Genomic DNA, 26375 nt, shown 5'->3' with positions numbered 1-26375 from the left:
ATTTGAAAATCCAAAATGGAGGACATCCTTTATTGTAAGGATCTGTATGAGCCATTTGAAGGAGATAGTGCAAAGCCAAAAGAGATGGCTGAAGCTGATTGGATAAAACTGAACCGGAAAGCAGTCGGCACAATCAGACAATGGCTTGATGATAGTGTTTATCACCATGTAGCAAGTGAGAAAAGTGCTCATGAGCAATGGAAGAAGCTAGAGTCATTGTATGAGCAGAAAACGGCAGGTAACAAAGCGTTTCTAATCCGAAAGTTGGTAAATCTGAAATTCAGAGAAGGCACAGGTGTTGCTGAGCATTTAAACGAGTTCTAGAGCTTGATTAATCAATTATCAGTGATGGAGATGACCTTAGAAGATGATCTACAAGCCTTATTACTATTGGGATCATTGCCTGACAGTTGGGAGACATTGGTTGTGACAGTTAGTAATGCAGCTCCGAATGGTGTGCTTACTATGAGTATAGTTACTAGCAGTTTGTTCAATGAGGAGACAAGAAGGAAGTCAACTAATATAAATAGTGCACAGGCCCTAGTCACAGAGAACAGGGGAAGAGCTGAACACCGACAACAATCAAGAGGCCGTAACAAGTCAAGAGGCAGATCAAAATCTAAGGGGAGAGAATGTTATCACTGTGGTAAAGAAGGTCACATGAAGTAAAATTGTAGAGCCTGGAAAAGACTACAGAATGAAGGCAAAATCAGAAAAAAGATGATGAAAACAGAAATACCACAGCCATAGTAACTGCAGAGGATGTAGTTATTCTTTCTTGTGAAAAGGAACAATATCTACATGTAGAAGATCACCAAGGAGTTGAGTGGATAGTTGATACAGGTACTTGCTATCATGCTACACCGAATAAAGAGTTCTTCACCACGTACAAGGCTGGAGATCTTGGTACAATGAAGATGGGTAATACTAGTCACTCAAGCATTGTGGGTATTGGTGACATTTATTTGCAGACAGAACAGGGGCATCGGTTAACACTGAAAGATGTGCGGCATATTCCTGATTTGCGTCTAAATTTGATATCAGGTGATGCATTGGACAAAGATGGATTCAAGCATTATCTTGGTGGTGGTGAATGGAAACTCAGCAAAGGATCAATGATTGTAGCAAAAGGGAAGTCGTGGCACTCATTGTACAGAACACATGTGAAGGTACTCAAAGATGATCTGAATGCAGTACAAGCTGAAAGCTCTCTAAATCTGTGGCATCAACGCCTTGGCCACATGAGTGAGAAAGGGCTGCGAATTCTGGTGAGGAAGCTGCACATCCCCTCAACCAAAGATGAGGTTCTGGATCTATGCGACTACTTCCCATTTGGTAAGCAACATCGAGTCTCTTTTAGTCAGACATCAGAAAGAAACATAATGTGTTAGACTTGATTTATTCTGATGTGTGTGGTCCTTTTGAAGTGGAGTCATTGGGTGGCAATCGATATTTTTTAACATTTATTGATGATGCGTCTAGAAAGGTGTGGGTTTATTTTATGAGAATAAAAGACCAGGTATTCAATTACTTTCAAGAGTTCCATGTCATGGTAGAAAGAGAGACAAACAGTAAGCTGAAATGTCTTCGCTCTAATAACGGGGGAGAGTATACCTCCAAGGAATTTAAAGCATACTGTACCAAATATGGTATTCGACATGAGAAGACAGTGCCTGGAACTCCGCAACACAATGGTGTGGCTGAGAGAATGAACCGCACCATTGTAGAAAAGGTGAGATGCATGCTGAAGATGGCAAAGTTGCCAAAACAGTTTTGGGGAGAAGCAGTTCGCACAACCTGCTATCTCATAAACAGGTCGCCATCTATTCCTTTGAAATTCGAGATACCAGAAACAGTATGGTCTAAGAAGAATGTTTCATACTCACATCTAAGGGTGTTTGGATGCAAAGCATATATGCATATTCCAAAGGAACAAAGATCCAAGTTGGATGATAAAACGACTCCATGTATTTTCCTGGGATATGGAAATAAAAAATTTGGGTACAGGTTATGGGACTCAGAAAAGAAGAGAATTGTCAGGTGCAGAGATGTTGTGTTCTTTGAAGGTCAGACAGGGATAAGTCCAGAAATCAACGAGAATTCAGAGAGGGTTGATGAGTTCATAGAACTCATACCAGTTCCTTCATATGTACAGTCAGCAATAACAAATGAAGATGAACATGATGAAGAAGTTGCTAAAGAAACCTCTAACATGAATGGTAGTAAAGATGATGATATTGTTAATGATGCTTCTATGTAGGGGGAGCAACATCATCAAGTGGAGCCAGAAGAGCCCCAAGTAAGAAGATCAGAAAGAGAGCACAAACCTTCTAAAAGATACCCTTCTTCAGAGTATATCCTGTTGACAGAAGAAGGAGAGCCATAAAGTTTTCAGGAGGCACAAGCTCATAAAGACAAAGTTAAGTGGCAGGATGCAATGAAAGACGAGATGAAGTCATTGCAAGAAAATGACACATATGAGCTTGTGGAGCTTCCTAAGGGTAGAAAGGCCTTGAGAAATAAATGGGTGTTCAAGCTAAAGAGAGATGAAAATGGAGAACTTATGAAGTACAAAGCCCGACTGGTTGTAAAGAGTTTTGGACAGAAACAGGGCATCGACTTTGAGGAAATTTTCTCACCAGTGGTAAAGATGACTTCCATTTGTGCAGTGTTAGGTCTAATATCTGGCCTAGATCTTGAACTTGAACAACTTGATGTAAAAACTGCATTCCTTCATGGTAACCTTGAAGAAGAGATCTATATGGTGCAACCAGAGGGATTTGAAGTGAAAGAAAAAGAGAACATGGTTTGCAAATTGAAGAAGAGTCTATATGGTTTGAAACAAGCCCCGAGACAGTGGTACAAGAAATTTGACTCCTTTATGATGAGTCATGGGTACCAGAAAACCAAGGCAGATCCATGTGTTTTCTTCAAAAGATTTCATAATGGAAAATTTATAATCCTTTTACTTTATGTTGATGATATGTTGATTGCAGGACAGGATGCTCTGTTTATATCTATGTTGAAGAAAGAGATGTCCAAGATATTTGAAATGAAAGACATGGGTCAAGCACGCCAAATATTGGGCATGAAGATTACTCGTGACAGAAAGACTAAGAGACTTTGGTTGTCACAAGAGAAGTACATTGAAAGGGTGCTTGAAAGATTCAACATGCAAGGAGCAAAGAAAGTAAGTTGTCCACTTCCTAGCCATTTGAAATTGAGCAAGAAGTTGTGTCCATCAACAGAAAAAGAAAAGGATGAAATGTCAAGTGTGCCATACTCCTCAGCTGTAGGGAGTTTGATGTATGCAATGGGTTGCACTAGGCCAGATATAACTTATGCAGTCGGTGTGGTAAGCAGATTCCTTTCTAATCTAGGAAAACAATATTGGGAAGCAGTGAAATGGATTCTTATATATCTAAGAGGCACTTCCAATTTGTGTTTGAGTTTTGGAAATGGTGAACATGTGCTAGAAGGTTACACTGATTCTGATATGGCTGGAGATCTGGATCACAGAAAATCCACTTCAGGTTATGTGTTTACTTTTGCAGGAGGAGCCGTGTCATGGCAATCCAAATTGCAGAAATGTGTGGCTTTGTCAACCACAGAAGCATAATACATTGCAGCCACTGAAGCTGGTAAAGAGATGCAGTTGTTTTCTGTGATAGTCAGAGTGCTATAGATTTGAGCAAGAATGCTACATATCATTCCAGAACTAAGCATATTGATGTGAGATTTCATTGGTTAAGAGATGCAATAGAAAGCCAGCAGATGAAGCTGAAGAAAATTCACACTGATAAGAATCCATCAGACATGTTTACGAAGATAGTTCCAAAAGACAAGTTTGAGCTTTGTTGTCGGCTTGTCGGCGTGAATACCAAGTGATGACTTGAAGATCAGTGTGCCTCTCTCCGTGGGCTGGAGGGGGAGATTGTTGGGCCTTATGGGTCCAGCCCAATTAAGCAATATAAAAACCAAATAAATCCTAATTTTGGTTCTCTCTCTACCACAATTTTCAGTGAGAGTTCTGTGAAGAGATCAAGAGAAACAAAGTGAAGAAAATACAGAGGAAGAAGAAGAGAAGAAGATATAAAGGAAGAAGAAGAGAAGGAGAATAGAGTATCACCTTTTTTGTCTTGATTACCCTCAAGTTCTTTTCTCTCTTACTTGTAAAGGGAATTTCATGTTTTCTCAAACCTAGTTTTGTTTGGGTTTGATTGAAATTAGTTTCTCTATATGTATACCTCAACTTTAGGTTTAAAGTTGAAAAAAACAATTGTATCGGTTTCTTACTGTTTAGTGAAATCTGTTGGTTTTGCCCCGTGGTTTTTTACCCTCCGTGTTGAGAGGGTTTTCCACGTAAATCTGGTGTTCTTTATTACTTTGTTGATCTTCTAGTATGATTTGGTTGACTTGTGAAATTAATCAGATCAATTGATTTCAATAGGAAAGTATTATTTAACTTGAAATTCCTAACAATTTTATCATTTTTGCGATAACATAACTTAAGTTCTATAATACTAAAATTACGAGATAAATTTCTACATTCTTCTAATATTTCTCTACATTTTTGTGATTTCAAAAGGTTGAATGATTTATTCTAGCTTATCCTAATGAATTTTAAATTACTTAAGGAAGACCCTATGGTCTTAGATTAGATTGATAATTGAGTCTTCATCTTATTAATTCATATTTCGGGTTGAAAATTGATTTTTCTACAAGTCTCCGGCTAACTGCGATCATGACCTCAACATCAAAAGTCTCCAGGTAAACTCCGATCATGACATTCACATCAATTAACGCCTCTAAAGATTCTACTTATTTTATACTTGGTCCAAAGGTAACTGAGTAGTGACTAACTATTCCAGCTTTAAATTTTATTAAATACTTGTAGATAAATATTATTTACTATTTAGTTGACAAATAGCAAAGTTAATATAAAAAATATTTAAAAATATTTTAAAGTGCAGTTTAAAAATTATAAATTAAAAATGTTTGAAATTCTAAATCTTTTATGCAATCTTTTTAAAAATTAAATCTTAAAAAATAAAATAATAGTTATTAACTACTAAATCCCTAAACAAAAAAATGGATTTAAAAATAATAATAATTTATCCCTACATTCCCTAATTATTAAAATAAAATAAGAAGTTATTTGTATATTTTTCTATTCAGTCATAAAATTTTTAATTTGAATTTATTATATATATATATATATATATTATAAGAATCATACAAAATAAACTTTTATTAGTTTTTTTATTAAATAAATATTTAAATATATTTAATTTATTTGTATAATATATTTAAAACTTATTAAAATTAATATTTAATAAAAATATATAATAAATAAATAAAATTAATATAAATATTAAAATAAATATATATTAATAATAAAAATTAATAAACTTTTATTATTTTTTTATTTGAATAAATATAAAAATATATTTAATATATTTGTATAATATATTATTTAAAAATTATTAAATATAATATTTATTAATGTTATATAATAATAAATAATATTAAATAAAATTAATATAATTATTAAAATTAATATATATTAATAATAAAAAATAAACTTTTATTAGTTTTATTTATTAAATAAACATTAATATATATTTATTAATTTGTATAATATATTATTTAAAACTTATTAAAAAATAATATATAATAAATAAATAAAATTAATAGAAATATTAAAATAAATATATAATATTAATAAAAAATAATAAAATTTTATTAGTTTTTTTATTAAATAAATATATTAATAAATTTTATATAATATATTATACAAATAAATTAAATATATTTTAATATTTATTGAATAATAAAATTTTATTATTTTTTATCATTCGTATACAGTAATTTTATTTATTATTATATAATATTAATAAATAATATATTTAATAATTTTTAAATACTATATTACATAAATAAATTAAATAAATTTTAATATTTATTCTATAAAAAAGTAATAAAAGTTTATTATTTTTTATTATTAATATATATTTATTTTAATATCTCTATTCATTCTATTTATTATTATATATTATTATTAAATATCATGATAAAAAACTAATAATATTTATTATTATTATTATTATTATTATATATTAATTTATTTATTTTTATTAATTTTATTTATTATTTCATCTTTTTAAAATTTTCAAATACACTAATATATATTAAAGCATATTTTCTAACTAAATATTATTAATATATTTTATAATATTATTTAGTTAAAATATAATTATTAAATTAATATTTATTTTATCAATTAATAATATTATTAGAAAATATTAAAATTTTCAAAATTAATTTATTTAAAGTTTAATATTATTTCAATTTAATAAAAATTATAATTAAATTAAGTCAATGGAAAATTTTGGTTTTAATATATATTAAAAATAAATTTTTGTTTTACAATTAAACGAGTAAAATGTATATGATGATTAAGAGGTACCGAACTAATAATTTAAACGATGTTTATTTTAATTATATTTTAATTTTATTTACAATAAAATAATAATTTTAAACTTATTTTCTAACTAAATATTTTTGATATATTTTATTATATTATTTAGTTAAAATATAATTATTAAATTAATATTTATTTTTATTAATTAATATTATTATTAGAAAATATTAAAATATTCAAAATTAATTTATTTAAAATTAATAATTTTTTAATTTAATAAAAATAAATTATAAAAATTATAATTATAAGGATTTAAAATTTAAATTAATTGAAAATTAATTAATTTTTATTTATTTTTATTTCTTATTATAAGTTATTATAAGATGTGAAAATATAAAGAAGAGTAATTATCCTATATTTATATTCATTAATTTTTTTTCAAAAAAACTCATAAACTTATTTATTATTTTTTTTACTTTTATTTTAATTTAAATATTATTTTGATTTTAATTCATTTAAAATAATAAATTATAATCATAACAAATTTAATAATTAAAAAAAATTATTTTACAAACTTTAAAATTTCTTTTTTAATAATAAAATATTATAAATATAAATATATTTTAATATTGATATAATAAAAACTAATAAATATTTATTATTTTTTATTAATAATATATATTTATTTTTTTATTTTTATAACTTTATTTATTAATATATTTTATAATTAAATATCATATTTAATAGATTTTAAATAATATGTTATAAAAATAAATTAAATATATTTTAATATTTATTTAATAAAAAGCTAATAAAAAGTTTATTAATTTTTATTATTAATATATATTTATTTTAATGTTTCTAATTATTTTATTTATTATTATTATTATAATGCTTAATAAGTTTTATAAAATATATTATATAAACAAATTAATTATATTTTAATATATATTTAGTCTAAAACTAATAAAAGTTTATTATTTATTTTAATATTTCTATTAATTGTTTAATTTATTTATTATATATATTATTAATAAATAATATATTTAATAAGTTTTAAATAATATATTATACAAATAAATTAAATATATTTTAATATTTCTTCAATAAAAAAACTAATAAAAGTTTATTATTTTTTATCATTAATATATATATATATATATATATTAATATTTTTATTCATTTTATTTATTAATATTATTATATATTATTATTATATTTAATAAGTTTTATATAATATATTATATAAATTAATTAAATATATTCTAATATTTGTTAGATAAAAAATCTAATAAAAGTTTATTAATTTTTATTATTAATATATAGAATTTTATATTTCTATTAATTTAATTTAAATTATTATTAATAATTTTTAGAATTTCAAATTATATTATTATTAATTACAATAACAAGATATTTAGTTTTTTTATAAAATAAAAATAATAATTTCAAACTTATTTTTGAACTAAATATTATTATTATATTTTATAATATTATTTAGTTAAAATATAATTATTAAATTAATATATATTTTGATGAATTAATATTATTATTAGAAAATATTAAATTTTCTATTTTTTAAATATATAATATATGTCAATGTAATAAAAATATTTTTATGATTAAAAATTCATTTCTCATTCAAAAAACAAGGGATTTACCAATTTACCAATTTAAAAGAATAATATTGAAAAAATTTATATATACAGAATCCCTTAAGCCGTTGAAGATATCAATCTGAAGCAAATGCGCATCGACGAGACCCTTTTCCTCCAACTGTTTGACATCATCTTCTAATTCTCGGTCAAGATCAGACGAAAAATACTTCACCACAACAACAAACAGAAAAAATGTTTTTTATTTTTATTTTCTTTTTCTTTTTTTATATTTACACCAAATGTTTTCATATAGTTACTAAAATAAAAAATAAAAACATGTTAGGTTTGATTAAAAAATTTAGTTTAATAACCGGTTTGATAATAAAATATAAATTAAAAAAATAAAATAAAATAATAAGTACTATAAATAAATAAATAAAATAAAAAATAAAAAAAACTATGTTGAAAAACATTTTGTACAAAGTAAATACTATAAATAAAAAACTATATAAATAATTATTTTTACATTTAATTAAGTTTTAAATATTCTATGCTCATTTTATATTTATTTTTATTTTTATTTGAATTTATATTATAAACATTTAAAATCATTTCAATTATATAAAACCGATAATTTGGGTTAAAAAGAAAATATGTATATATTCCTCGTACTATGAATTGGGTATATAGATCGTATATATAAAATTAAAAAAAAAAATTAAAAATAAAATAATATATAAATTGTTAAATAAATTTTTTCAATATTTTCTTTTAAAATAATATATATATAATTACTTATTTTTCTAAATTAATATTAATAATAGATTTTGTTTACTATGTTCACTCTTAAATGAATTTTAGTTTAGGAGTTTACTTTTATCCTAATTTTAATATAAGGGCTACTTTTTTTTTTGTCCTGGGATATTATTGGTTTACTAAACATAACAAACAAAGCATTGTGAATCCACCCCAATTTGTTGAAAAGGATTAATAGTAAAATAAAATATAATGTATCCATTATATTACTTGGACCAAACAAACCCTAAATGTAATATAATAAGTACATCTTTTCCTATTTTTCTGGTATAACTTTTTTTAAATATGAACTATAGATTTTTCACTCATTCATAAAATAAAAAATAAATGTTAACTCCTAAGAAAACATAATAAGTACATCTTTTCTTATCTTCCTGTTATATTTTATGAAATATGAATTATAGATTTTTCACTCTTTCACAAAAAATAAAAAAATGTTTAATTCCTTAAAAGAATGATTGTGGTTAATAGTTGTTATTAATTAATAAGATAGTTTAAATGAAAAAAAATATTATTTAAAGAGAGAAAAGATTTGTTCGGTTTTATTCCGAACACTTTAAATTGAAGTGAAATTATCACTTATAATTGTCTCAAAAAATAATTTTTATTTAAAAAATATTAATAATTTTCAAATTCATAATTTTGTTTTTGTAACACAATGGGATAAAAATGGAAATCATCCTTTAGAACTTGTAATTATAAACCAGTAAATATATCAAAATTTGTTTACTAAATTATTATTGTCGTTCTAACGATAAAATATGGGAAGAATGCTAATTTTACACATCAAGTTGTAAGAAGGTGTCAAATTTACTTATTAAGTATCAAAATTTCATTTATATATATAAATAAAATTTTAATACTTAATAAGTAAATTTGACACCTTCCTACAACTTGGTGTGTAAATTGACATTCTTCCCGATAAAATATTCATACAAACAAAACCACACCTCTAATTACTTGAAGTCTTTTTGTCAAATAAATAAATAAATATATTCATAATAAATGCGGGAAGTTATACATAATGTATATATCTTTAGGCTTTGGGGAAAGAATATTATTGAGTGTCTATATAATTCCCCATAAAATATAGTAAAATAAAAGTATCATTAAAAGAGTTGGTGTGGTCCTTCTTTTTCCTAAGAGCTTGTTTGATTAAGGGGTTATTTTGGATAAGTTTTGGGTTTTTTCAAATAACCCTTATTTGATGAAAGTAGTAAAAAACTTGATTTTTTTTTAAAAATTTTATTCCTATTATACCCCTCACTTATTTATATATATATATATATATATATATATATATTATGATTAATAATATTTTTTAAATGAAATAATTTAATTTATATTAAATAAAATTTTAAAATATAATAAAATAAATATAAAAAATTATAAATATGTTAATATGAACTTTTATTAATACATAAATAAAAATTTAAATAAATACTAATTTTATAAATCACAACTATTATAATCTAAATATTACATAAAATAATATAGTATATTATAATTTTATTTATATTATGTATTTATTTATATTTAATATAATTAATATAAAAGTTTTATATGAAATAAATGTTATAAGATAATAACCAAATTTCAAACAAGTTTATTATAATATTTATTTAGAATAATTTTTTTAAGTTAGTTTATATTAAAATAAAATTATATATATTTCTTTATAAATATTTAATTTAAATGAGATATATTTATAAATTAATTAATATTTTTATTTAAATATATTTAAACTATTTAAAATTTAAATGGTATATTAGATAATATATTAGGTTATAATTTTATTTATATTTTAAACTTATTTATATTTAATATAATATTTTTAAATGAAATAATTTATAAATTTAATTTATATGAAAATAAATTTTATAATATAATAAAATAAATATAAGATATATATATATATATATATATATATATATATATATATATATATATATATATATATATATATATATGATTTTTTATTAATATAAAATAAAATATTGAAGTAAAAGTAATTTGTATATTTTAATTAATAAAATAATTGATTTAATTTATAATAAGATGGTTCAATTTTGGAATAAAACCTGACCCTTAGGCTCAAGCCCTTAGTCTTGGGCCGGTAATATGAACAAAGATCAGTTGTTCCATTCCATGTAATCCTAATTCCTATGTGTACACTTTGAATTTTTTTTATTAAAACTATGTGGTCCAAATTCCTTTATTTGTTTATATAAATGAATCTTTTATTAATTTTTTCAAAAGGTACAAGAGAAGTAAAGAGTAGAACAGCATATCTGAGATCGGTAATATTTTCTGTTTGTTTCATAAAAGTAATATCAAATTCACGGTAATATTTTATGTTTGTTTCATAAAAGTAATATCAAATTCCTAATGACATTATTGAACAAAGTGAGAGAATAATTTTAGTTAGTAAATATGGTAAATCCATTTTCAAATGTGTGGGTTTGGATAGATATGTAATTTTAGTTTAATTAATTTCTCAAAAGCATTTTATTTACATTCTCCTACGTACATGACCATGTTTAATTTCATTTATTATGTTCATTTTGTCTCAACGAAACTCTCTTTTGATCATTCTAATATGTTTTTCATTGCTTCACAATATAATGACTTTGACATACATATTGGTGTCTAATTTGGTCAAAGACTTTATTCCCTAAGGTTGATATGTTACCAACTTTATGTTTTTTTTTAGATTTATGTGTTGCTCTAAACTTGTTGAGATGATATATTTGTAATTCAAAACTCTTAACAAGAATAATTTTTAATAGACCAAATGTTACTATTTCGATTTCTATTTAGAATGTTTTAGAATGAAGTAAAAAGTGATGTCTCTACATTAATGCTACCTTACTACATTAAAATATAAAAAAATATTAAAATAAATCTTAAATTCTTTTACCATTTTAAAAATAAAATAAAAATAATGATAAATATGTAGGTCAACATCTTTATTAACAAAAACAAAGAAAAAGAAAAACACAAATTAATTAATCCGTTGAACAAAGAAGTTCCTAATCTAATATTGTCGTCTAAGGCATAGAACAAATTATAATAATTTGTTTGATTATCCGACCCAAGTATTCATTACTCTCACATATATACCCAAATTAACCATAACTTTCGACCCGATAATTTGCACACTTTAGAAATTAAGCATCATTATATATATATATATATAGATTAGTTAGTTAAAAAGTTAAACTTATATTGTTAAAATGTCACGCTTTCATCAAATTTAGTGTTAAATTTAAAATATAAAGTGTTATTAGCCTAGTTGGTTAAAGGGTTATACTTGTTTGGTTAGGTTGCAAATTCAAACCATACCTATAGCATTTTTAATTTTATTTTTAACCGTTTTAAATTTATGAGCGGGTCAAACCACAATCCGACTTAAGTATCCACTTACCCTCACATATATATCCAAATTAAGCACAACTTTCGACCCGATAATTCAGACACTTTAAAAATTAAGCATCATTATATATATATATATAGATTAATTAGTTAAAAAGTTGAACTTATATAGTTAAAATGTCCCGCATTTATCAAATTGGGTGTTGAATTTAATATATAAAGTGTTATTAGCCTAGATGATTAATGAGTTATACTTGTTTTGTTAGGTTACAAATTCGAACCATACCTATAGCTTTTTTAATTTTATTTTTAACCGTTTTAAATTTATGAGCGGTTCAACCCATAATCCGACCACAGTATCCATTTACTCTCACATATATATCCAAATTAACCACAACTCTCGACCCGACAATCCGGACACTTTAAAAATTAAGCATCATTATATATATATATATATATTTGTTTGATTAAGCTTATAATCCTAGATTATCCGTGTTTCCTTAATAATTTATTACAATAATTTTATTTATTGATTGAATTATTGAAGTGAAAGATTAAACTAATATTATTGATGAATTGATAATATTTACAATAATTTATGTATTTATAATAATACTAGAAAAGTCAACTAATATGAGAAAATTTAGGAGCTCATTAATAGGGTATAACTAATATGAGATAAAATTACGACTTCTCTTGGTTATTTAAAACTTTATCATCTCCCTATAAACAAAAATATGAGGCACAAATCGTTAATTTGCTACGTAAAAATGTGAGGCACAAATCGTGAGTTTGCACAAATATGAGTTGAACAACGATCATCAGGACATCATGCTCAATCAGGATTATAGTATACAACAAAAGTGAATTGTGAAATTGGACAAAGGAAGATCCCATGACGAGTGGTATGTCGAAGATATCGAAGAATGCATTTAACTGTTCCCCAATGAGAGGTGTGAGCTTGCATGAATTGACAAGCTCGATTGACAACAAATACTAACTGAAGACAGGTGATTGTAAGATATTGTAAATCCCCTATTATGTTCCGATAGATAAAAAGATGAGACAAATGATCACCATCATATTTAGAAAGAGAGGAGCCAATAAATACTGGAGTGTGTAATGACTTTTCTTAGAGCATATTAGCCCAAGTGAAAATATCTCTAACATATTTGGATGGAGAAAGAAATAAGTCATCTTTGGTATAAGTGGATTCCATGCCAAGAAAATAATGTAACTGACCTAAATTTTTAACAGGAAATAGTTTAAATAATTGGAGTATAATTTTAGTCAGATATGATTTAAAGTTGTTAGTGAGAATAATATCATCGACATATACTACAAGTATGTGGATATTGAGGCGCATGATATGTGAAGATAGTAATATCACATTTCAATTATGTGAAATAAAGAGATATAGAGTAGTCTAAAGAGTATCATACCAAGCACGAGGAGTCTGTTTAAGACTATAGATTGTCTTGTGAAGTTTGCATATATGATTAAGAAAGTCTGGATAGACAAAATCGGGTGGTTGAGACATTAAAACTTCTTCTTGTAGAAACCCATGAAGAAATGCATTAATAATATCAAGTTGATGAATGAACCATTGAAAAGATATTACCAAAGAAAGAATGACATAAATAGTTGTAGGCTTTGGCACATGATTGCATGTTTTTCATAATTAATACCTTGTTGTTGATGAAACCATTCCTGCACAAGATGTGTTTTATGTTGATCAATAGACTCATCAACTTTATGCTTGAGTTTGAGTTTGAAAACTCATTACATCCAACAAGATTATGAGATGGTGCAGAGGAATGAGAGACAATGTTTTGTTTTGAATAAGAGAATTATAAGACGTCATTGCAGATCCTTATTAGCTTTAGTAAAACATGTAAATATAGTAGCGAAAGAAGTAGCGATGAGAGCTGATGAGGAAATGGACCTTGATTTGTTTCGTGTGATCATCTAATGACTAGAACATTTAGGTGCATGAACTATTATAATAATTGGTTGTGTTAAAAAACAGTAATAATAGTAGAAAAAAATGATATAGTGTTTGGTGATGCCGTGGAGGGAGAAGAGGGTGATGGTGGAGACGATGAAGTATGAGGTGATATAGGTGGTATTGAGGAATGAAGTATAATTGTTGGAAGAGATGTCTCATTATCTTGAGGTGGTTTAGACAAGTGCACATAGTTCTTACTTTTAAAATGAAAATTAGAGTTCTTCAAAAGTAACATGTAGAGAGATAAATATACATTGAGATGGAATGATAAGACACTCATAACCTTTGTTAGATGATCTGTAATCAAGAAAACTGCATTCATAGTATGAAAATCAATCTTGTGTAGATTTTTTTCGTTTAATTATAACAAAATTGATGCGAGACCTTACATACTTAATTACATTTGTCCATCTATTTTGTCGACTACATTAATGTCGAACTGTTTCATCGATGAAGTCTCTATTATTTTTAGTAAACATATGCAGGTAAAGCGTGGATAGATTTCATATTAAAAAAATGTGAGAAAAATATTATAATTATCTAAGAGATATTTAAAGAAAACGTCTAGAAGGATTTCTTCTTTATGAAAGAGACTCATGAGATGTTTGATTGTGTGAAACCATCCATTATAGAATGAGCTTTCTGAGTTTATGTACATTTTATTTATGGAAACCTATATAATTATACTTTTGTGGATCAGATTTCTATTGCCTCGAGCTTGAGTCGTTTTTAGATTTACGGACTCAATTAATAATTTTTTTTGAATAGTATTAAGTCGATTCAATATCTCGTACTCCGCCATATATATTTATTTTTAATAAGTTATAACAGACATTGTATGACCAAATTTAAATTTATTTAAAAAATGAAATTATCTGTAATTACTCTGATTTCATCTAATCATGGTGTAATTCGGTTAAATTGATAGCAGACTCTTAAATGTGAACCTAAAAGTGAAGATTACAAATTCATATACAATTTATATGATCAAAAAAACATTAAAATTTCAATAAACCCACAATTTTAATTCAAAATTCTATTCAACACCAACTAATTAAAGTCTAAAATACTCTTATATACCCCATTCAAATATATACTTTTGTATAACCTTTCATATAGTTGACTTTCATAAAAAGACAAAAACATTTACCTATAAAATATAATAATTCGTGGTACTAAACAAATAACAATAATACTAGCTATAAATAATTACATATATCAAAATCCACTTGATAATCAATTTTCAGTAATGTACGAAATATATCCACATTAAAAAATTGAAAGTCCAATTTAGATTTGAATGTTCATTGGCCATATCTCACCTCAACGAACCTAGTTGTGACGTATGACTGGATTCTATTACTATAAAGACTCAGAATTGTTTAGTTTTTCAAATGAAATCTAAACAAAAAAAACTCCTGAGATCCATCCATTCCATATCCATGGAAGTCATGATGATGTATGTGATCTTCTTCCTTAATGTGTGTCTTGGAGCAGAAACAACCGGATTATCGAGCTTAAGCCTTACAAAATCTTTATCCGTCGAGAAAGAAGGCGACTATTTAATCTCACCAAAAGGGACATTTTCAAGTGGATTCTACAAAGTGGGAACTAATGCCTATTCCTATGCAATCTGGTATACCCACTCATTGAACAAAACAGTTATTTGGATGGCTAACAGAGATAAGCCAGTTAGTAGCAAAAGGTCGAGCCTTTCGCTACAAAGAACTGCCAATCTAGTCTTAACCGATGCAGATGGTTCGATTGCGTGGTCTAGTGACACTTATTCGAAAACCCACGTGGAACTAATGCTTCTCGAGTCGGGGAATCTTATTTTGGCTACATACAACGGTCGAACTGTCGTATGGGAGAGTTTCGGTCACCCAACCGACACGCTTGTACCGAACCAACCGCTTATTAGGAACACGACTTTGGTTTCGGCGAGAAGACCAGGTATTTATTTATCTGGTTTTTATAAGTTGAAATTTGATGACAATAATGTCATGAATCTAATCTATGACGGTCCTTTGTATTCAAGTGTTTATTGGCCAAGAGTAGATACAACTATCTTTGTTAATAAAAGGACACCTTATAATAGCTCTAGAATAGCGGTTTTTAATGAGATGGGAAGTTTTAGATCGAGTGATAATTTGAAGTTCAATTCAACAGACTATGGGTTAGGATTTAAAAGACGGCTTACATTGGATTATGATGGAATTCCGAGGCTTTACACCTTGGATTCATCAAACGGTCTCTGGGAAATCTCATGGCTTCCAGGAACTTCTTTAGATTCTTGTAAGGTTCATGGGATTTGTGGTGCTAATGGTATTTGCGGTTATACCCCTGTACCCACTTGCTTTTGTCCGGTTATTTTCAACCAAACCGATTCTTCGGATTGGTCGAAAGGATGCACGCCTCGGTTTAATCTATCGTGTGGCGTTTCGATTTCGAACGATGAGTTGGATTTTATCAAGCTTCTCAACACCGATTACTATGGTAATGATTTGAACACGTATGGAATTGGAATGAGCTTTGAAAAATGCAAAAATGCTTGCCTTAATGATTGCAAGTGTGTAGGGTTTGGATATTCACAAGATGGTAAGGGAGAATGCTTTCCAAAAAGGAGTCTCTTAAATGGATATCATATGCCAGACGTTACAAGAACCTTTCACATCAAAGTTCCAAGAAATAATACGTTCAATTCACAGCTATTATCCGGTTTGAATTGCTCCATGAAAGTTCTTGACCTAAACGTCCGTAACGTTCTATACTACGATGATCAAGGACAAAAGAATCCGTATATTAAATACTTGATTGCATTTGTCGGTTCTTTTGCTGTCATTGAAACTATTTGTATTGTCATAGGATGGCGGTTAATCTTCCCAAGACATATTCATGAAGAATTTGAGAACATGGGTTACATTTTACTTGCCATGGGATTTAAGCGGTTCAGTTTGGCTGAGCTCAAACGAGCGACTCAGAACTTTAAGGAAGAGATCGGAAAGGGAGGATTCGGGACCGTTTATAAAGGGGTTATAGACAACGGAAGAGTCGTAGCCGTGAAGAGACTCGAAGGCGTTTTGCAAGGTGAAGCTGAATTTTGGGCAGAGGTAAGCATTATAGGGAAGCTTAACCATAAGAATTTGGTGAAGTTGTGGGGATTTTGTGTAGATGATGATCAAAAACTTCTTGTGTATGAATATATGGAGAATGGTTCATTGGACAAGAACCTTTCGAGTTTGGACTTTGATAAGAGATATAACATTGCATTAGGAACCGCCAAAGGATTGTTGTACATACACGAAGAATGTCTCGAATGGATTTTACATTGTGATGTAAAGCCTCAAAACATATTGCTAGACGAACGACATGAAGCGAAAGTGGCGGATTTTGGCATGTCAAAACTTTTGAAAGACAATAGTGAAGTTAATGATACAAGTTTCTCGAGGGTTCGTGGAACTAGAGGTTACCTAGCGCCGGAATGGATGAAGAATCAAACGATAAATGCCAAAGCAGATGTATATAGTTATGGGATTGTCTTGTTGGAGCTTATAAGTGGGAAGAGGGCTTGGTTTCCGGTAGTGATGAAGCAAGACGATGATCAACATGAAGGTTCGCTTAGCTCGGTATTAAAACACAAAGGTCATAATCATTTGAAAAAAGATGATGATCAATATTATCTCTTGGTGGATTGGGTGAGGGAGAAGATGAAAGAAGGGAAGATTATGGAAGTGCTAGATCCGAGTATTGGAGGTGAATATGACAAAGAGAAGGTGGAAAGGTTGATGAGAGTTGCTTTAATGTGTGTTCTTGAAGACCGTGATAAAAGGCCGGCAATGAGCGAAGTGGTGGAGCTTCTAACTCAATACGATGAATGTTCACAAGGTCAAGATGATGATGTTTGAGTATGAATCTATTAGAATATGTCTTCAGTATTGGATTGATTAAAACTGTATTTCTTTAATTGGCTTACTCGTTTTCTATGATGAAATTGTGATATTAAATACTTATTTAGGTTTTTCCGACAGTGATATTAATAATTGTATCATAATATATAAGTGTAGCTTCATTTTGTGATTCATTGTTCTTTAAGTATTCGTTATATGAACCAACTTGTCTATATAATCGTGTCATGTTTGCATGGAATTGGGTGTAAATTTTATATTTCTAAGATATTTTAAGTAAAAATGGAGTCGGCAAAGACCTATCACAACACATGAATTTATGCCGGTAAAAGGATTATGCGCCTATAAATATTTACTGACATATGAACTGTGTCGTTAAAGAATAAACTTGTGTGGGTAAAAAGTATTTTTTACTGACATTTAAACTTACCTGTTAAAAGATAATTATGTGCAGATAAATCTTTTAATACCTTTTTTTTTTTAATTATTTGACTATTATTTTTTTTAATATACTATTAATACATATAATCACTAAAAATTGATTGATCTGTTATCCAATTGAAAAAAAAAAACTAAAACTAGATATTTACAAACTAACATTATGAATTTCATTTATATATTATTTACCTATTTATTCAAAATATTATATTATTAGTTACTTATATTTTAAAATTTTAACAATTACATATTTATTAATAAAAAAATCAAATTTTAATCTAAAATAAACATTTGAGTATAACTAGAAATATATAAAAGAGATGTGTAATTCTTCAAGATAAACATTGAGAAGAATTTTATACTAAATGAAAGAAATCATCAAACAGTCAATTTTTTTTTCAATAATTTTTTCAGAACAAAGATCAACCATTAGAAAATTCTCCTCAATATGTACATTATAAGTCAGATAAATAATTATTAAAAATTGTCAAGTTAATTGAGAAAGGAAAGAGATTACTTATTTCTCAGCGAAGATGTAATTACTTGTTTTGGCCTAGGTAGTTTGTCATTTAAAAGTACCGATCTCGGTCGTGTACTTCTTTGCAAGTAAGAAGAGGGTGATATACTCTTTACACGTCAGACTTTAAATAGGGTAAAACATATGCGTCTCTTAGGTGTTGTACCTTTCAAGACAAGCCTATTAAGTTGAAAACGTGATACAAGCGTTTCAAAGCCAACTTTATCTTTCGAGTTAAACATTTAATCCCCAACAGAGTTGCCCGAAAGTTGTAACCCCCGGAAAAACACTTTTAGTTTTGGTTTTGCAGAAAAACTCGAGGTTCGAGAAATTTTAACATCGGTTTGCGTTTCAGGAACTTTATTTTTAAAATAAAATATTATTTTTAAAAGATTTTTAATATTAGTGACAACTTTTGAAATTAATTAAAAATAATTAATTTCGGGGTTCAATTTTAAATAATCCGTGGATTTTGCGTTTTCATCAAATGAAAATTTGATTTTAGAAAATCTGTTATTTAAATTAATTAATTAATTTAAAGAAGATTATTTATTTGAAAACAGAGTCTTCAATTGATTTTTGAAAATCAATAAAAATTGCGTACATGTACAAACGCATTGGCTAAAGTCTCTTTTAGTTCGTAGTTTGTGATACTCGGAAAAGGGTTTTCGTGCTTCATTCTCCGTACCCGTTTTATAAACGGTCTCTACTTATAAAGTTAGATTTTGAAATTCGGTTGTATAACATTTTATTCTACCGATTATTATTCCAGTCCTAAGCATGAATAAGGTTTGTGCGTTATTTAAGATATTGTAAAACCAATATTTAAATGTTGGTACATGTTGTTGATGAGGTTGAGTTGTGGAGGAAATACCTAAAGAACAATCAGTCATTTTTAAAGGCATTAGTGTTTAGAAATAAACACCAAACAAACCTTAATCAAAATATTTTTTATGGAAATATCCCAAAAATATTTAAAACTCATTTTCTAATTTTTTGGGATTTTTATAAAATGGTTTGGACTTCCAAAATTACAAAAATAATTTTGGGTTTTGAAAAGTGGAACTAAACAAGCCTTGGGACCGGAGTCCCAGGCCTCGAGTTAGTTTTTATTGATATTGATCTACAAACCATCGGTCTGGGTTGATGAGCCTTTTGATCGATGCTCGATATCTTCGATCGGAGTGCTGAAGTCCCTCGGTCTAGATGACTAGGACTCTCGGTCCTTGGCTAAGATCATCGGTCTGGGTGTATAAACCCACCGGTCCTGGGTTAGCTTGGGACTAAGTTCTTCAGTCCTAGGTTCGAGAATCATTAGCCAGGGTTAATATTCTTTAGTCCTAGATTTAGACCTATCGGTCCTAGATTATAACTCTCATTCCTAGATATACAAATCATCGGTCGAATCTCTCGGTCCTAGCTCAAGAACATCGGTCAAACCTGTTAGTCCCATCTAATTTCTTGGTGTTAGGTTTGAATTTATCATTCCTAGGTCTCGGTCTTGACCGATGATTGTCAGTCGAACCTCTTGGTTCTCAAGAACACAAAAGTGCATGTTTTGTAATTTTTTTAGCATGAATTCTTTGATTCAAGGGCTTGGGTAGCTTCATAAAGCTCCCATAAATATAATGATCATCATATCAAGGTTCAATCAATCTGGATGATGATCAAATCATTCAAAATAGTTTGTGATCAAAAATTGGATTTTTGATTTTAAAGTTGTTTTGAGGAGAAAAAGATGTCCAACAACTTCCTCATATCTCATATACTTGATTGGTACCAAAATAAGAACATTGGTTGTTCGTTTTGACCAAATCAAGAACTCAAAGATCTCAATTATTATAAAAAATTGATTTTGATCAAACATGATTCAAACAGTAGTCCATCATGATTATAATCATATTGGGAAGCTTTTTGGGCTTTAATTCAAGAGAATTAGCCCAAGAACAACAAATATATTTTTTTTTTAAATTTAAATTTGAGTTATTCTGTTTTAGGTTGATTGATTGTTTTTAAACTATCCAGAAAATTTATATATGATCCTAGGAATGATTTCCAACCATAAAACAACATAAACAACAAACATATAAGTTTATGTAATTTTAAATATAAAAATTTCAAATTCAAACTGTGAATATGAAATAGAGGGTGATTGGAACCTTACCGAGGATTGGAAAACACTCTTAGATCCTTAGAGGAGCTTTTGGGATGCTCATTAAACAGAAAATTCAAAAAATTTGAAAGCTTGAAGCTTAATGGCGGATTTCTGATTTTCTTCGATTTGAAGGTGACGAGTGGATCTCTTGGCTTCAAAATAATTCCCTGAATCGGAGGAGGCTTGAAGTGGATCGAATTAGCCAAAAGTCATCAATGGCGTTTTGGTTGTTCTTGAGCCAACTTGATGAAATATGGATGAATCATCCATATTGATATAAGGGAAATGATCACCACAGTAGGGTGATCATTTCTGATTTTGAACAGAGTCAAATAGTTCAGAAACGATGAAATTCAATCTTTGAAAAATCAAAGATGTTTAAGGATGGTTATCCATCTGAAGAAGGTGGCGATCAAATCGACGTCGTTTTGAGGCTGTTTGGCGATCATAGAGCGTTTCGTCAGCGCGTGGGCATTCTGTTGCGTTTTGACGGACGAAGCTAACGTCCACGTTAGTTGATCTATTGAATCTCGGGCACGCGCTTCCTCGGCTACAACGGGCTATGCGGGCATTCCTTGGGCGTTGGATGAAAATTCAGCATCCATCTGATGGTTACGGTTTCGGCTGTATCTTTTTCACATAATTTCAGCTACACTCGATTATAGATTTTTATTTTTATTTAAAACCTTAAGAGTTTGTTTAAAATTGATTTTTCTTTCACCCTTTTGGCTTTAACTTTTATCTTTTTAAATACACATAATATTAAAATAAATATGGCAAATATTTTACCAATTTATTTTATTTTATTTTTGTATATTTTAGGGTTAAATAAATAATTTTTGGGATGAGATGAGTATTTTATTTCATCTTTAAATTATTTATTGTAATCCCTTGAGTTTTTCTAAAATTATTTTAAGATAAATGAGTATAACAATTATCCCAAATAATTTTATTTCTTTATTTTGGCCATTTTTCTTAATTATTTAGATTTTAATTAGCTTAGTTAATAGTTTTAATTGAGTTTTGTCATTGGGTTAATTATTTTGATTTTATTTATTTAAAAATAAATTTAAATTATTATTTTAATTTTATAAATTTGTATGTAAATTTTTAGTACTTACAACCTAAAAAATGAATGAAACGCGAGTGTTCCACCTCAAAAGAGTTAACCAAGCAACGCACTTAACCTAAGAATCTCCCTATATAATAATAATTCTATTTTTATTTAAAAATAATAACATAATTTTTTATATAAAAAATATATAATTTTTATATAAAATATTATGTTATTATTGTTAAATATTTAACAAAAATAATAATTAAATTATTAATTATAATAATTATACATTTTTTATATAAAATATTATGTTAATATTGTTAATTAAAAATAGTAATTAATATTATTATTTATAAAAATAATAACACAATAATAATTATTATTATTATATAGAGATAGAGTTTATTATTATTATTTCTCTATTGTTATTATATAGAGATAAAAATAAAAAATTATAAAAATATTTATGATATATATATATATATAATAACAAAATCACAAATACATGTATATTTTCAACTAAAATATTAAATATATTGTGAAAAAAATTAAATCTTATAAATTAAATTAACCATTTCTTGTTGTTCAAGTTAACAAAGGTTTAATGTTGTACCCATGAAATATCAAAATGATCAAGACACGATCTTCTACAATAATGTTAAAATGGAAATCAAAATGCTTATTCTAAAAAATTTCAGTTCGTGTTTGAAGATGAAAGCTGTGCAAACCGGGATCAAACTGAAAAATGTTGGTCCAATCCATTATTCATGGACTTACCATGTACCAAAATTTATCCATGAGCTACCAAAGTCTTCATAACTCAATGAGGAACCATTTGATACTAGCCTCAATATCATTCATCCACTGCAACCCGTGAGGGCCTGTGGAAGAGCCATGATTGACACATTTAACTCGTAGGAGCCAATTAAGCATATGCTGGACTTCCAATGAAGAGAATTCTAGCTACACTCAACTATTTAAATTCCGCGACTTACCAAATTAAAGGTCTACAAGTTAGCTTTCTTTTGACACCAACCACAATCTATTATGCAACCTATCCAATTCAGAGCACTTAGACTTGTGCGCACCAAACATTCCTAAAGATACAAGTCACCTCACCGAATGAATTACCTATAAATGTTGAAGCCCCGAAGACTAACTATGCGATGGAACCGGCCTAGCCCGTAATTCAACTCGTGTCTACGGTAGGCGCCTTATCGAGTAATTACATAATGACTAAAACAATCTAATGCATAATTCTAATTAACAACAAACGATTGTAAATAAGAAGGATGAATTTCTAACGATCACGGAAATTCTTTGGTGATGAAGCTGTTTTATTCAATTCTGCCTCTTCTAAGATGTAAGATCCTCCTGATCATCATTATTAGTAAAGGACCGGAATAGGAACAGAATAATCCTAACTATATGATGAAAATCTATTGGTTCTCAGATCCATTCACTGGTGAAAAAGGGGTCAAAACCGAGAGTAAAAACTCTCGGTTTTGACCCTATAACTTTCGGTATAAACACATTACCGAAGGTTTTGGTTACTCTCGCCATCCATCGGTATTGACTCTCTCGTTAAAAACAATTGGGCATTTACCGAGAGATATCGTAGAGTTCTCGGTTTAGATACCCTAGAGTAAAACCGAAAGGTAATTGAAGAACTTTTGGTTTTTCTCTTTGTGGAAAAACCGAGGGTTTTACAAAAAAACTCTCGGTTTTCTCCATTTGAAGAAAACCGAGAGTTATTAGAAAACCTTCGGTTTTCTTCAAATGGAGAAAACCGAAAGTAATATTGAAAACTCTCAGTTTTCTCCATTTGAAGAAAACCGAGAGTTATTAGAAAACTTTCGGTTTTCCTCTTTGGGTAAAAACTGAGGGTTTGTCATATAACTCTCGGTTTTCTCTTTGGATAAAACCAAGAGTTTTCTAATATCTCTCGGTTTTTCCATTTGAAGAAAAACCGAGAGATTTCAATATCACTTTCGGATTTTTCCCGTAATTTTTTTAAAAATTTCAAATTATTTTGCTCACAACCAAAACCTTGCAACCAAAACCTGTTCAGCCAAACCAAACAATCAATGATAAAAGAAATGCCACATACATTAAACGATCACATTAATTGATCATTATCATTACAAAATTCGAAACCAAACTAATAATCCGAAAAATCTGTTATAAATTCAAATTGACACAACTACTAATTAAAACATGTTTTGAATCGAAACAACCTTAGCTTGTGGGGGGAGGAGGTGGTTGTTGCCTCATATACAATTTGATTCTCTCCATTCTTGCGTTCATCTCTAACTTCTCCCTCTCCATTCTTATCACAATTTCTTCCTTTTCCGCTTCCATTTCTTCCATTCTGCGCCTTCTTTCTTCATCCCTCTTCTCCAGTTTCTCCAGCTTGAGCTTCATTATTTGATTCTCTTCTAACAATCGCTCATTGTTTCGCTGTAAACTGTTTCTACTTCGACGATCCTCACGAAAGTGTGTGGGCCGGACGCCTGATCCCATTCTGAACACTACCCCGTGTTTTTGTTGTCCGAACACCCTCTCCGTCAATTCAAAATCTGATATTCCCGGTTCGTTACTAACAACCTCCTCCATCTCAACCTGCACAATTCAAATAAAATATCATTTCTATAATAAAAAACTAGGCATATTCAATTCACTTACAATTTTCTCTTGCACGTGTTCGTCCGGGACGGGTGTTGGGTTTTCTTTTGTCGGTTTTGGGGTACGGGTCCTCTTGAATACTTCAATTACAGACGGTGCCCGTCCCATTTCAATCGCCTGTTGAAATAAATGATTTATATAATTAATAACAATCTTTAGATTAAGTTATTACAAATAATGTACTTACCAACTCGTCTTCAATTTGTACAAACGGTCTACTTCCCGTTCGATGCGGGAATTTCAACTTCTTCCTGTTCTTCATATTTGTAGAACTGTTTCTCTGTATTTGAAATAAAAAATGAAGTTAGATTAATTAATATAAACTTTTATTTGAATTATGAAACCATACCTTAAATGTTTCTGTGAAGAAATGGTTGCGACACACAAACTCCCAATCATCTCGATCGTAGTCCGGTGGAGGATTAGCCAGTACCGCCGCCTCGTCTCTTTTGTGGACGCGGATATATGTCTTGTTCAAATCCGACCTCCATCTATCCCATATCTGATTGGCGTGTCCCAATCCGGTCTTTCGAAAAGACTCAATATCACCATTAATAGCTTCGAACGGATCCTGAAAAAAATAACATCTAAATGTTAAAAATAATTATTTAATGACGTAATGTATAATCAAGTAATAAGTATTACCTTGATAGCAGTCCACAGTGAGTCCAATTGGTCTGCACTTAAAGCCTTCCACTTTAGAAGACGGTGTGAGACGGCTGCGGGGTCCCGGATAATCGACCCCACATGTCTAGACCACCGTGTTCTTCCCACGTCTGTACCGCCTGGCCTCCCATCCTTCTCCCTAAACGTAAGAGGAATCCTTGTCCCCGCTACCCTCTTAGACAGCGCAATATTCTTGTTCTTCCCCCGTCTTTTGCGGGCAGAAGATTCTTCAAAATTATCATATTTATATATGTCAATCAATTTAAACACTAACTAATTTGTAAACGAGTTACCTGTCGATGATGGGTCGGGAGTGGAACCGTGCTCCCCCTCGCCATCGCCATCCTCCTCCTCGATAGGCTCCTCGAGACCCTCGTCTGCAGCCTCATCGCTATCCACAATATCAGCTAATGTGCTCTCTATAAACTCTTGGAGCTCACTAGCCTCAACATCCTCGTCTGTTGGGGGAGGCGCAGTAGCTATCGGGTTGTTGGTCTCTAGAAGAAGATCCTCGGAGCTTTAAGGACTCAGATTGGGCAAGTAGGTTCTGGTATGGCTTTAACAATTTGTTGGGTGTCTTCCTCATACTCTTCCAAGTTTCTTTACGACCTTCAGACATTCTTAATGCATACCATTAATAAATGAGAGAATATTTGAAATGAAGTAGTAATAAGAACGAATATAAAGTAACCAATATAAATCTACTTAATTAATTAATCTGAACTATATGT

The 26375-nt window shown here is 28.7% G+C and overlaps 1 protein-coding gene across 1 annotated transcript; it reads left to right on the top strand.

Annotated features, from left to right (window-relative positions):
* The first annotated feature begins 15663 nt into the window (after positions 1 to 15663).
* LOC124930006 (putative receptor protein kinase ZmPK1) lies at positions 15664 to 18126 on the top strand. The gene has a single exon (XM_047470377.1). The coding sequence runs from the start codon at positions 15664 to 15666 to the stop codon at positions 18124 to 18126; it is 2463 nt and encodes an 820-aa protein (XP_047326333.1).
* The last annotated feature ends 8249 nt before the right edge of the window (positions 18127 to 26375 follow it).

The sequence above is a fragment of the Impatiens glandulifera genome, chromosome 3 (assembly GCF_907164915.1).
Source record: "Impatiens glandulifera chromosome 3, dImpGla2.1, whole genome shotgun sequence".
Lineage (NCBI taxonomy): Eukaryota > Viridiplantae > Streptophyta > Magnoliopsida > Ericales > Balsaminaceae > Impatiens > Impatiens glandulifera.
This window is presented reverse-complemented; position numbering and strand designations above follow the sequence as displayed.